Genomic DNA, 13,983 nt, shown 5'->3' on the forward strand with positions numbered 1-13,983 from the left:
CTTCTCCGCCCGCCGGCATCTTCTTCACCGCCGGCCGGTTCTAACCTGGTCCCGCTGGTTCTCGGAGAAGGCACCCGACGCTGGAGAGGGAGATCGACGCTGGAGGACGATGCTGGAACACGAACACGACGCTGGATGATAACAGCGGTACCAGGTAAGTGATGATTTTAATACAGGGGGAAAAGTTCGGGCTTATCGATAATTGTAACTTTTTTTAGCCCAAACCAAGGTCGGGCTTAACGGTTGGGTGGTTAAGCTGATTTTTGTGTTTTTTATTTATTTTATTAAAAGTACATTTTTTTTTTTTTACATGATTGTGTGTTTTTTTTATATTCATGATATCTACTAGAACCCTGTTCGGACATATTTCTGTTAGTTACAGGTCTACAATTTTAAAAAAAATTTCATGAAAAACAGTGTAACGCTTTTGGTACAGAAATCTAGACATCAGTGAAATGCCCAGGTGGTTAAATACATGAAATGCAAAACATATTTTGTAAAACAATTGAATGAGTACATGAAACTGTAACAAATTGATCCCACTTGCACTGTGACGCGTTTCGCAGATTTTGCTTCCTCAGGAAAACTGTGGGACATCAAAAACATTGTGTATATCCTCCAATTGAAACCAATTAGGATTATACAATCCTTTACCTCGGAAATAGGTAGGATTTGAGATTAAAGTCACAGAATAATGCTAAACTTCACTGAAACAACAAGAATTTCTTGTAGTCCGTACATTGCAATGGGGGAAAAACTTAGAATATACTCCTTCCAAGTTTTTTTTTTATTATTCTGCCATTTGGTAAAAAGAAGGATAAGGGGTCCCAATAATACCCCTGAAGAAGTCAATAGGCTAAAGCGACAGGTTAAGCGACAGGTTAAGCGGCATCTAGCGCTTTCTCACTATTTTTATTTGCTCTTGCTAATCATTATTATACCATTATAACAGTTAACAGTTAAGAACACCCAAATGATGGGGTATGACCTAAAACCTATTGATTTGTTTGCTATGTATAGTAATTTATGAAATATCAATACAAAGTTGATTGTCAAATTTAACACCCCATCTTCTCTGCTATAGCAGAACTCACATTTATGTGAGTGGGATGTGGCAAACCTAATACAATTGACGAGATCAGCAGGACCAGGGGATCTGTGCCTCCCTCACTGCCACTCACCTTTCACTCCCCTGCTGCCAGCACCAGATCTGCCAAGGCATCACCTCCTCAGCACACTTCCTGGTCTAGGTCACGTGACTCTCAGTCAGCTGCTCCACTAGAGACTTTCACAGACGTGCTCCCCCTGCTGGTGGAGATGTAAACATCTCCAGCCTCTAGTCTCCAAGACCCCCTCTGGTGGTATGATAGGATGCAGCATACCCCTTACCCCTGTGAACAATACTTTACATTGCAATTTTTATCCCTCTTTTTCACCCTCTTGAACATTTTACCCTTCTTTCCCCTTTTTCAGATGTTGGAAAGTATATTTTATAATAAAACAAGACATTTCCTGATTAATTGATGATTACAGAGCGGCATCATTCGGTGTCTGTGATCCTCCCTGTGCTGCTTCACCCCGGTGTCACAGTGTTTGTCACAATGCCAAGCAGAATAAGTCCAATGTCAATACATGGGAATACAAACAAAAAATTAACTATGAACTGTACTAAATTTCTATATTGGGAGATTTAAATAAAATTATGCATGAACAGATAGTTATAAAATGTAAAGCTGGTAAAAACCAAAACTCACAGAAAAAATGGAAAGGATAAAAATAATAGTAAAAAATAGGAATATATATATACAGGTAATCCCCAGGTTAAGGGCATCCGACATACGGACGGCTCCTAGATACAAACAGGGCATCCCTGCTCGCTCCTTTGCAAAACTCTAAATTGCATTTACTAAAATAATGTACCTGTTTAGACTTAAATACAAATTCAACTTAAGAACAAACCTACAGTTCCTATCTCGTATGTAACCCGAGGACTACCTGTGTAAAGATCTGGACCGGAGTATGTGAATAGATGATCAGTCCCAGTAAAGTGCTGTCCCCTAGTGGTGCACAATGGAACTGTGAATAGATTTTGTAGTGCAATAGAATGAAAAGTAAAACAAAACAAGATTACATTATATATGCAGAAAACATAAAGGAAAAACATTTCAATATCCATCCAATAAAATATATGTAAAGGCTACACTTTTCTGTAGTTGCGTATAGCGCATACAATGATCAGAGTGATGTTTATGAGTGTCACCATCACTCGTACCTACCTTCCGTCCCACATGTGTCCAGTTTATGTTCTTCTTCCCTATCAACAGCCACCAAGCTTTGATGAAAGAGGGCCCTATGAAACCCTCAAACCAGGGCCTGTTTTAGGGCAGGGCAGACTGGATTGTTCACCGTCCCCACCTTCTGACCAAATGTCAGGGGTGCAGGAAGCTGTGCATTTGCAGCCCCCACTTTATATTAAAGTATATAAAAGAATATGAAATGCTTGTAGTGGTCCAGGGTCATTTTGCTTACCTTGTCCCGCACTTCCCCATCAGCCAGCTTCCTTCTTTTTCCCGGGTGAGCTTTAGATGTCCTCACAATGCAGGAGTACTGCTCCAGGTGTGGTCACATGAGACGGGGGAAGGAGGTGAAAGTTTTTCAGTTTTTCATGTACTTTAAGGTGTACAGAAAGTATTTAGATCCCTTCACTTTTTTATGTTGCTGGGTGATTCTACAATTGTTTAAATTTTTTATGTAAAGTAAAAATGTATTCCTTTTTTTTAAACCCTTCCGTAAGGACAGAATGGGAGCACAGGGCCTCCTGGGGTATCTACGTCACACATTTCAGGGGTGTCTGGCTGCTCTTTCTGGCCATGCCTGATCTGGAAGGGGCTTTATCCTGTAATGCAGGGGTCGGCAAACTTTTATGGCCACTAGGCCATTTCAGGGGTGGGCGGGAGCACACTATGCCGGATTCTGGGTCCCACTCTGATGGCTCCTCCTCCTCCGATCTCCAATAATTTATAAACCATTGTATGTGTAAAATATTAAAAAAAAAGGCGAAAGAGAAAAGCTTCATAGATTATTTTAGGCGTTTTAAGGGCAAGCTTTAAAACTCTGTAAAGTTCCTAAAAATAGCGGTAAGAACGTTTACATGGGTTATTAAACCTGTCCGTGTACACCCTGCCTATGAGTAACAGGGTGGTGGGTACTGATGGGCAGTGTTTTTAGTTTCTGATAATATTTTTGGGTCAACGCTACCCCACCCCCCGTTATGGAAAAATTGGGGTTCAGGTGCTTGAAGCCTCCAGCAATGTGCAACACGGTAGTTTTTTTATGGGCGGGGTTCTACCTGTTCTGGCGATGTCCTATTGATGAAATATTAGTAGGTGTTATCTACAGGTGTCTCTAACTTGCACTTATGATTTTGTTTACCTGCACCCCCTTGTTCTTGGGAAATTGGGGTTCAGGTGCTTAAAGCCTCCAGCAATGTGCAACAGGGTAGTTTTTTTATGGGTGGAGTTCTACCTGTTCTGGTGATGGCCTATTATAAAAATTTAGGGGGTGTTAGCCACAGGTACCCCCCCTAGCACCTGCATTTTTGGTTTTGTACATCTCCCCATTCCAGAGAAATTGGGGTTCAGAGTAGGGAAGGGGACAGGGTAGTGTAGCATAACTTTTAGTTTTGTGACAGGTCAGTATAAATTTGGTGTTCGCACCTCCTTGCTATGTAAGTGGCCCCGGGGGTCCCTAATTTGTATGTTTAATTTCAGTCTTGTAGACACACTAACTTTTTAAACAGCAACCCTGATGTTCAATTTTCACTAGTTTTTATAATTATGACCCCCATAGTTTAAAAGTTTGTAAAGGTGTGAAGATGAAATTTGGGGTACTGCTAGCTATGAGGGTCCCCTGTGTACCCTGAACATTTCAGGTCAGTAGGACATACTGATCAGGAGATATGGAGGTTTGTACTCGGAGAGATGTAAGGTTGCAGAACATGACATAAACAACTGTGAAAGTGAAACTTGCCTATTGATGACGTCATTGCACACGCCCCTTGGTACACGCCCCCTGCTAAGTTTTTCTGTTAGGACTCCGGCGGAGGTGTTTTGGTCCTCGGAGCGGCCCGTACGGAAGGGGGCGTGGCCATAAAGCGCAGGAAGATTGAAGCAGCGCAGAGTGCGGGGACACCGGAGAGAGAGGTGCTGGGATGGGGGATGGGTCGGGGCTGTGTGTAGATCGGGGGGATCGCTGTCTGCCGGGACTTATCTTTTTTTATGGGTCTTGCATGCCATACCGGATGGAAGGGATTCCTCTCCAATTGCAGGAGCCATCCCATATGATCTGCAGCCCATACACACATCGATTGCATGTGATCAGTGTATCGATCTGTGCACGTCTATAACAAGGGGGCAATGCTGCATTCATTTCTAGACATATCATTGCTTTCTGTGAATCTTTATTGATATATTGATTACCAATTGCACCTATGTATAATCAATCGCTGCAATCTGATCGCATTCATCTTCAATTCCCCGGTGCAAAATAAAATCTGTAGCCACCAGCTCTGGCTAATAGCCGGGCATTGTGTTGTAATATTGAAGGATTGGATTGATTTGTGTGTGGTTGGCGTCAGATTGCGTCCAGAAAAAAAAGGAATGGACGACCAATGGCGCTGAGTGACTTTTCTGCACGCATGCGGGGAGTTTATTAAACAATCGTAGTTATAGATAATCAATAGGAGGTTTTGTTTGCAGGGAATACTGTGGATGATCCAATCAGCTCCAGTCGCTCCCCGCTGTGTGTGTTCAGTACCCCCCCCATTGTATGATCGGGGCCCGTTAATATTATTATTAATAAACAAGATTTATATAGCGCCAGAGGTTGCAAATGACAGACAGATACAGACACATAGGTTGGCATGCAGTGCCCATATCAATGAATAGGCAGCCCTATGGCACCGCATGCCGATGTGTTATATAGGTACATGGCCCTATGGCACCGCTACTACAATTCCCTGCGTCTATAAAACAGTCCAATGCGGGGCCACACATACGCAGAGAGGCCGCTGGTCTATAGACGCGAGTCACGCCGGGAATTGTAGTAGCCACCTGCAATTCATATTTAGGGATTTCTTTGGGGGCCAAAAAAAAGGCCCTTGCAGGCCAGAGTTTGACACCCCTGGTGTAGAGGAGGGCACATGAGGCATTGATGTTGCATTTAACATATAGGGAACAGAACTGCCAGATCTTTCCATGGAAATTTCCCTTCACTTCCTCTCCCACAGATACAGGAAGCTAAGGGAAATCTCCCAAATTCCTTTTTCACCCCCATTGAAAGGTATTCTGGGGACAAGTCTATAACTTTATAAATTTGGTTATGTTCTCCAAAAAAAAAGCGTGGATCTACTCAATGGAAGGGACAGAATCTTTATCCAGGATGCTGAAATGTTATCTATTGCAGTGGTTGCTAACTTTTTCAGACCCACGGACCACTAAATTTACCGGCTCCGGTTTCACTGAAAGGGGAAGAAACTTCTCCCATAGTGACGTCATGATGCCAGAACCGGCTCACTCTCCCATCGCAGATCTGAGCCTGCCAGGGACATGACCCACCCATGGCTCTGAGCCTGCGATCTGTACGGGGGACATGGTCCACAGTTCTGCCCGCTGCGCCCCAGCCAGAGCAGCAGACCTCCGGTTGGCAACCACTGATCTATAGGTAATAAATCCAGCTGCATTGTGCCCCAGCTGTTGAGTAATCACCTAAATACAGCGGGGTGGTTACTGAAGAGTGCCAGGCGGTGCGCCCAGCTAAAAGAGTCTGGAGAGGCTGATTTCTGACTATTGCATATACAGTGTTCTCTTCAGCTCCTTTTACCCGGGGCATGTCACCCAGCACTTTTCAGCATTTTTGGGTGGTTACTGATAAGTTGGGTCACAATACAGGAGCTGCCACCCACCTACAATTTCCTCCAGCTGAAAAAAATGTTTGGTTTGAGCACTGCTATTCATATTTCTATCTCCGGGACTGAGACTTGTAGGAAGTCCTCGTGTTAAGAGTTCTGATATTAGCAGCCGGTGCCATGTAAATGAAAAGGCAGTGCTGGGGCAATCTGTGAGGATTTTGAACTGGAACCAAGCTTTGAGATTAAATTGGGTAAAACATTTAAAGTGTATTCAGTGTTCTCTCCAGACCCTTTTAGCTGGGTGGACCACCTGGCACATTTCAGTAACCACCTGGCTGCTGTTACTGTGGTTACTGAAGATTTAGGTACTGGACAGTTGGAGCGTAATACAAAAATGATGGAAAAATGGGAAATACTAAGGGGGAGGGCATTATAAAGCTGGAACAAAGTATGGGGTGCAGTAGAAATCTGGCAGAACTATAGGGGTTACTGGGTTCCTATTGCAACAACTGGGAGCACTAAATTTGTCGTGTTGATTGCCCAGTTTGACAACCTACCTACAGCTTCTTCCCACCCAGCTTTAAATCAAATTCTGGGGAGAACACTGTGCCTTCCTCTGTTCCTTGTATGAGTTACTTCTCTTTCTAAGGCTTAGTCTACACGGACGTTTTCACCAGCATTTAATCTGACGCTTTAAAAGCCCATGTTAGAATTTCCCATGCATTCCAATAGGCTAATCTACATCGGGGGGTTTCCTTGCATGTTTTTGTGCGTTACAAATAAAGCTCCTTGCAACGTTTAGAAAAAATTAAAATGCAGGGTAAACACATTATTTTTATTACACAGTATTTATATAGCACCAACATATTACACAGCACTGTACAAAGTCCATAGTCATGTCACTAGCTGTCTCTCAAAGGAGCTCACAATCTAATGTCCCTACCTTAGTCATATGTCATTAATACAGTCTATTTGGGGGAAGCCAATTAACCTCGCTGCATGTTTTTGGAATGTGGGAGGAAACCCGGGTACCTGGAAGAAACCCACACAAATACAGCGAGAACCTGCAAACTCCATGCAGTTAGAGCTCTGGCCAAGAGCTGAACCTAGGAACTAGCACTGCAAAGACCAGAGTGCTACCTCTAAGCCACGTGCTGCCCCCATCCATTGATTTTAATGGGGGCATTTTCCCGCATTTTTAAGGCAAGCTTTGGAACGCTAGTAAAAGTGCATAAAACGCATATAAAGGTGATAGGAATGTTTACATGCGTTTTTAAAACGGTCTGTCTGTCTGTGTAGACCCAGCCTAAGCAGCTAGAACATATGTTAAAGAAGCCTATCCCCTGCCAGCATGCTGCAGGGAAGGACCTGTGCTCTCTGGAAGGAAGCAGTGGTCTCTGTCTGAGGTCCTCTGACACACCCCCTTCTAAGCCATCCAATCAGCAGGCGGTATGAGCTGCTATTGCAGTGCGATAGGTCTGATTCAGCTGGGGTGGAGTGTCGGGGGTGTCTGACCCACTGCTTCTACACAACCTTGCTTTTGGCCTCCATTCCATTATAAATATAGACAATAAAATCAGTGTGAAGTCTCATAAAAAACATCAGGATTTGTTGTCTGATTGCTGAGCCATTGGTAATGACTGAAGAGGTGCAGTATATTCCCCAGAAATGTCTTTAAGCTGGGTGGGAATAAGCTGTGGATGGGTGGCAGCCCCCGTATTGTGACCCAGCTCTTCAGTAATCACCCAAAAACACCCGGGTGGTTACTGAAAAGTGTCAGGTGGTGCTCCCAGGACCTGGGGGGGTCACTGAGGTGGGACTGGGACTCTGCCTTCCTGGGTTTGGTCACATGACTAGTTTTGATCACATGACCAGCATCATTTGGATTCCATGGCTGGGGTTTCTTCTGTTTTGGGAAATATCTGCACCAATTTTTCTTAGCCTTTTTACCCTGAGGAACCCTTTATATAGTGTTCGGGTCTTGGGGAACCCCTAATAAAAGCAATTTATCGGGGGTTATGGGGGAACCCCTGCTAAAGCCAATTATGTGAGGTCATTGGGAAAAAAAGGCTCCTACATTGGTGGTTAGTGCGGAGAATGTTCACCCCTACAATGGTGGTAATAATGTGTTCCTTATAGACAGATGAACAGATTATTATTGTCACGAGGTTGGTGGTACCAAGTCATGATGCCCCCCCCAGAACTCTGCAGGCATCACCAATAGGAGCTCAGTGTACAAGAGTTTGAGGATCCGCTAGCGACCCCTGGAGTCCAGGTTGAGAATGGCTGCTCTCCACAGTTCTTTCACGACGTATGCATGCAGGGATTATTATTATCTATATGCCCCATGAAGATTTTCTGATTTGTATTTTTCCTAATGTTCTCTATAATACAAAATATATTGTATAGGAAATAATTATAATCTTCTCTGTTTGAATCTCAGATGTCTGGGGTAGCTAAAAGAACGAGAAAGACCGTGGCCGTTTCTAAGGTGGAGCTGTCGTTCTTGAGCGGGATGTGAGTATTCCTGTGTTTGCATCAGTGTTTCCTGAGCAGGGTTCCCCCATAGGTTGTTAGGGGTTCCTTGAGCAATGAGAAATTTGTGAATCTCTGGTCAGTTTAAGTGATTCCAATAATCTTTTTGGCTATCTGTAAGGATGACATTCTTTCCAATGGCCAGCAATGTAAGATGAATTCCTTCCACTGACCACCAACCTAATATACTGTGAGTATAATATTTATAGCTGGGGTTCCCCCATAGTATAGTAACACCGGTTCATATGTGCAGAAGGTGTTCAGTATCTGATGGGAATACAGTGTTCAACCCAGACATTTTTAGGCTGTGTGGAGAGAAGTTGTAGGGCAGAGGCCCTGTATTGTGACCCAACTCATCAGTAACCACCCGGAAACAGCTTAGGAGCACAAACGGGACTGGGAGAACTCTGGGAATATAACCTCTGTCTATTAATCATTTCTTTTATTCTAAACATTGTCATCATCCTCATTGAGGAGATTCTCCACTCATTCTTACAGATGTTTGTCACTTTGACAGGAATTAGAGAAATCTCTTTCATCACAGAAGTGTAATCCAGACCTCTTAAACTTTAAATGTTTTATATATATATATATATATATTTATATTTATTAATATATTTATATATCTCCTCACTTCCTGTTCGGCCTGATATCATGAAAAAGGTAGGAAATAACAGATCTCCCATATTGGTCAGGACACAGAACACAGTTAAAATAAAATTTGAATTATTTCTATTCTGTCTCAAGGTTTTATTGCATCCCAATAATCTGTACGGGGTCTTTTTTAAATAAAAAAAAATGATACCAGATTCTGGGCAAATAGTAATCCAACTCTGCACTAATAAATCAATGACATTAAAAATAGCACAAATAGCCATGACACTCCAGTCATCCTGTATTCTTCTATGTGAACAAAAAGGGTCATTCTCCATGTGTCCATATGTCTCCCTGTGTGATATGGACAGCTCCTAATATAGACAGCAATGGGCTCCAGAGGAGGAAGCAGGCACAGTGACGTCAGCAGAAGGGGAACTGGTCAGCAATTCCGCTGCTTGGTATTGGTATATGAAAGAGAAACTAAACTGAAAAGTGCTTAAAACACTAAAATACTCTTACCTTCAATCCCCCAGCGCAGTTGATCTGTCCGGAGTTGTCTTTCGTCTCCGAGCTGCAGCACCATCTTCGCCTCTTTTTCCTGGTTCTTCTTCCTATGTCACCCGACCCAAGCACGAAATCGGGTGACTTAGGTTGGAAAAAAACTTGCCGATCTCGCTGTGCATGCGTGAGATCGGCAAATTTTTCTGGCTCCTACTGCCCATGCCTGAGATGCTTGGGCATGCACAGAAGGAGCACCCAAGAGCCTCCCGGGATGCGTGCTGTAGGTATCCTGGGAGGCTTTGCGCTCCCATTATTTTCTCGGTCGCCTAGCAATTGAGAATTAGCGGGCGTTTTTAAGTGTGTTGCACTTGAAAAGAATCTAAACGAACAATGTTTTTACTTAACATGAAAGGGTTGTCTAAATTTCTGTGTTTATGTACGCTTTAATCCCTCCTTTACCCAATTCGCTAAAAACTGCTGGTTTGGGTACAAGAGGGCTTTATATTTTATAGACCGTTTTCTTTTCTTTTTTTTTGTTTTTGAATAGGGTTTTTTTTTTTTTAGAAATAGTTTACAAATAGTAACAACAAACAAACAAGGGGGTAAAGTTAAACAACATGTAAAACATCTACTCAATGGCATAGAGCATATAAAAAGAAGAAAAAACACAGTATAGGATCATCTGGGCATCTCACTGCTCAATAAAACTTGAGAAAGTCTCTGCTGGCTAACAAGTGCCATTAGGATTTCAGTCCATTGTAGAGTAAAGAGCCAGCCCAGGATGGCACAGTGAGACCCAATACAGGCACATAAAAATAAGACAACGTAATAAGCCATAAGACATGCCAGGGCCAGACAGACATAGGAGGATAGGGAAAAGGGAGGGGAACAGAAGGCCAGAATTCAAGCTTAGGAAAGGGGGATATCATATCCCTCCTTGTATAGCTATTGATGGGTGTCCCAACTGGAAGGTTTCTCTTCTTGTTTTGATGACAGTGTTCACCTGTATTGCATGTGAATTTCCTGCTACAATTTTTTTTACTGACTTACCATGCATTGTTTCATGCTGCGTGTCTCTGTCTGAAGACGGCCAGCTTGGTAGAGGCAGGGTTTTGCCTCCTCACGTACCACCCAGTAGGCTAATATTAGGAAAGCAGCAGCACAGCCAGTACATGGCCCTGTCCATTGTCCCTTCGATGCAGTGAAGGTGTCCTGTCCCCTTTGCAGAAAAACACCCCCAAAGCATAATGTGTCCACCTCCATGTTTGATGGCGGGGATGGTGTTCTTGGGGTCATAGGCAGCATTCCTCCTCCTCCAAATACGGTGAGTTGAGTTGATGCCAAAGAGCTCAATTTTGGTCTCATCTGACCACAACACTTTTACCCAGTTCTCCTCTGGATCATTCAGATGTTCATTGGCAAACTGCAGACGGGCCTGTACAAGTGCTGTCTTGAGCAGGGGGACCTTGCGGGCTCTGCAAGATTTCAGGCCTTCACGGCACAGTGTGTTACCAATTGCTTTCTCGGTGACTATAGTCCCAGCTGCCCTGAGATCATTGACAAGTTCCCCCCTTGTAGTTCTGGGCTGCTTCGTCACCGTCCTCATGATCATTGCAACTCCACGAGGGGAGATCTTGCAGGGAGCCCCAGACCGAGGGAGACTGACAGATATTTTGTGTTTCTTCCATTTGCGAATTACCGCACCAACTGTTGTCACCTTCTCACCAAGTTGCTTGGCGATAGTCTTGTAGCCCAGTCCAGCCTTGTGTAGATCTACAATCTTGTCCTTGACATCCTTGGACAGCTCTTTGGTCTTGGCCATGGTGGCTAGTTTGGAATCTGATTGATTGATTGCTTCTGTGGACAGGAGTCCTTTATACAGGTACTGTAACAAGCTTGGATTAGGAGCACTCCCTTACAGAGGGTGCTCCGAATCTCAGCCCATTACCTGCATACAGTGAGGACACCTGAGAGCCTGAAATCTTGCTGGGTAATAGGGGATCAAATACTTATTTCACTCATTACAATGCACATCAAGCTCTGACTTTTGAGCACTGGGTTTTTGAGGGTTCTTTTGTTGTTATTCTGTCTCTCACAGCTATAATAAACCTACCATTACAATTATAGACTGCTCATTACTTTGTCAGAGGGCAAATGTACAAAGTCAGCAGGGGATCAAATACTTATTTCACTCACTGTAATTGGAAGCATAGCAATGACTTCTTTTGCTTTTATTTGATGTTCTAGGTCAGAGACAGAAGAAGATTCTGCAGAAGAGGAAGAATGGAAGCCAGAAGCAAATCCTCCCCCAGCCAAAAGACAAGCAAAGAAAACCAAAGAGCCCACCAAGCAGCCTACAGCGAAAGCAAAGCCTGCAGCAAAAGCAAAGCCTGCAGCAAAAGCAAAGCCTGCAGCTGCCCCCAAACCCCGGAAGGTGAGCAGTTTAAACATAAGTGTAATATGGCAGTCTTTAAATACAGCTGTGTATATGGAATGTAGCTTCAATCAGTTCCCAGTGGTGATGGACATAGCTGGGCTGGTTTATAATCTGTTATTCCACTGACTCCATCTAATACAAGCAACCTTCACTTTTCCCACCTTTATTTTGGTATAGGAAAGTCTTGTTCACCCTGCACATAATATAGGTATGAATGGGGTAGAAAGTCGTGGGAGCCAGTTGTGTGGTTTTCAAGCAATGTAGCTTTATATTTAATTTGCAAAAAAAAAATCCACCACAACTTGTTGTACTCTTCTTTGTGTGTATTTACATTGGAAGTGCTGCTTTTAAGATGAAATTGTGCCATCTGTCTTTAAAGCAGAACTAAACCTAAATATTAAAAAAAAGAACCAGTGGGTTCTTTATTTCATTAAGGACAGCCAATGTCTCTCTTGAATTACAAGATTTACCTGCTGGTTTCTATTCTTCTTTATAATGTACACTGAGCTGTGCATGTGCTGCTCCATGTAAAATACCAGCATAGGTGGCTGCTGGGAATGAATTCCTGTGCACATGTGCATGGGCGGTTATGGCATTCTGGCCTGGCCAGTCAAGATGGTTGCAGATCCTGAACCCATACATGAACTGAGAAGAGCTGAGTTTAGTTAAAAGATTGAGAGGCGGCATATTATTTGAATCTATTACAGAAGGTACATAGTCGGTCCCCTCTTTAATAAAGAACTTTCCTGCTCACGCTGTTTTGTGAGAAATAAAGGGACTGCCATTGCTGATCCTGCAGCTATTTCCATTACTACAGATTTATTTTAAAGTAAGTTCTTTTATGCAGCTTGACCAGTGTTTGTATCAGTAGAGTTTAGTGCTGTCCCGATGACTTTTTGGCTTGATCAGTGACTGGAGATCAGGAAATGGATAATCAGGGAAAGCAAAATGGCTTTTCATGGAAGCAATGGCAGCTTCCATGAGAAGTGTATCTAGGTGTTGCGATTTCTTATTTTCTCTGTAGGAAGTAATATATATCTGTTATATTATTACATTGGTTAATATGTTTGCACATAACATGAAGAATGATATCTGATGACAGGTTCGCTTTAATACTGTTAGTCTATTCTTGTGGTCAGATATACATATAACCGCTGGACTTGTTCTAATGTTCTCACCTTAACTTTCTTTGTATGTAACAAATTAGACTGCAGCCAAAAAAGTTATCAAAGCATCCATCAAAGTTAAAGAAGAGGCTGAAGAAACATCAGAAAGTAAAGACCAAGGGGCATCAGAATTTCAGGAGATGAAAGCACCCACAATAAAACAAGAGGTACAATTTCTTTATATGATCCAGCAGGAGGGAAGACCCTTTATTTTTGTATTTGTTGCTGTTTTTACTCTTTTCATAGGGAACACAGAAGATGTGGGGGGCCACACACACACTGTGGACGTCCAGGTCTTTTGGTGTTGCTGAGTTCACCATTGCTTTGTTTCTTTCTCATGATGTACCAAACCATAGATTTTGCCACTCCTAATATTGTAGCAATTTCTCAGATGTTTTTTTTTCTGTTTTAGCAGCTTAAGGATGGCTTGTTTCACCTTTCACCAAAAACCTACACGTACAAGCACCCCCCCTCAGATCAACTCCGGGACTTTTATCTGCTTAATTGATAATGACATAACAAAGGAATTGCCCACACCAGCCCATGAAATAGCCTTTGAGTCAATTGCCCAATTACTTTTGAGCCCCTGAAATGAAGTGAATATTTAAAAAAAAGGCTTTAGTTCCTCACATTTTTTTGCAATCTTTTTGTTCAACCCACTGAATTAAAGCTGAAAGAGGAAAGCAGGTCGACATCTGTGATCAGGGCGGATCTACCAACTTGCTCAATACCTGTTTCCTCGTGAGCTGCCAGCCATGGTTTTCTGCCTAATACTTTATACATAATACCCCTGAGTGGTGATCTGAACAGCTAAAACGCTTGCATGACAGCCAGAGTTT

The 13,983-nt window shown here is 43.0% G+C and overlaps 1 protein-coding gene across 1 annotated transcript in view; it reads left to right on the forward strand.

Moving 5' to 3' along the window:
• Positions 1 to 4,124: 4,124 nt before the first annotated feature.
• The window catches only part of SRBD1 (S1 RNA binding domain 1), a gene marked incomplete in the record, with an annotated part of 105,796 nt that continues 95,937 nt past the window's right edge, over positions 4,125 to 13,983 (forward strand). Inside the window, 4 exon segments of the mRNA XM_072410288.1 lie at positions 4,125 to 4,202; positions 8,352 to 8,425; positions 11,789 to 11,975; positions 13,186 to 13,311. Coding sequence (XP_072266389.1) covers positions 8,352 to 8,425; positions 11,789 to 11,975; positions 13,186 to 13,311 — 387 coding nt within the window.

This window comes from Pyxicephalus adspersus, chromosome 4 (assembly GCF_032062135.1).
Source record: "Pyxicephalus adspersus chromosome 4, UCB_Pads_2.0, whole genome shotgun sequence".
Classification (NCBI taxonomy): Eukaryota; Metazoa; Chordata; class Amphibia; order Anura; family Pyxicephalidae; genus Pyxicephalus; species Pyxicephalus adspersus.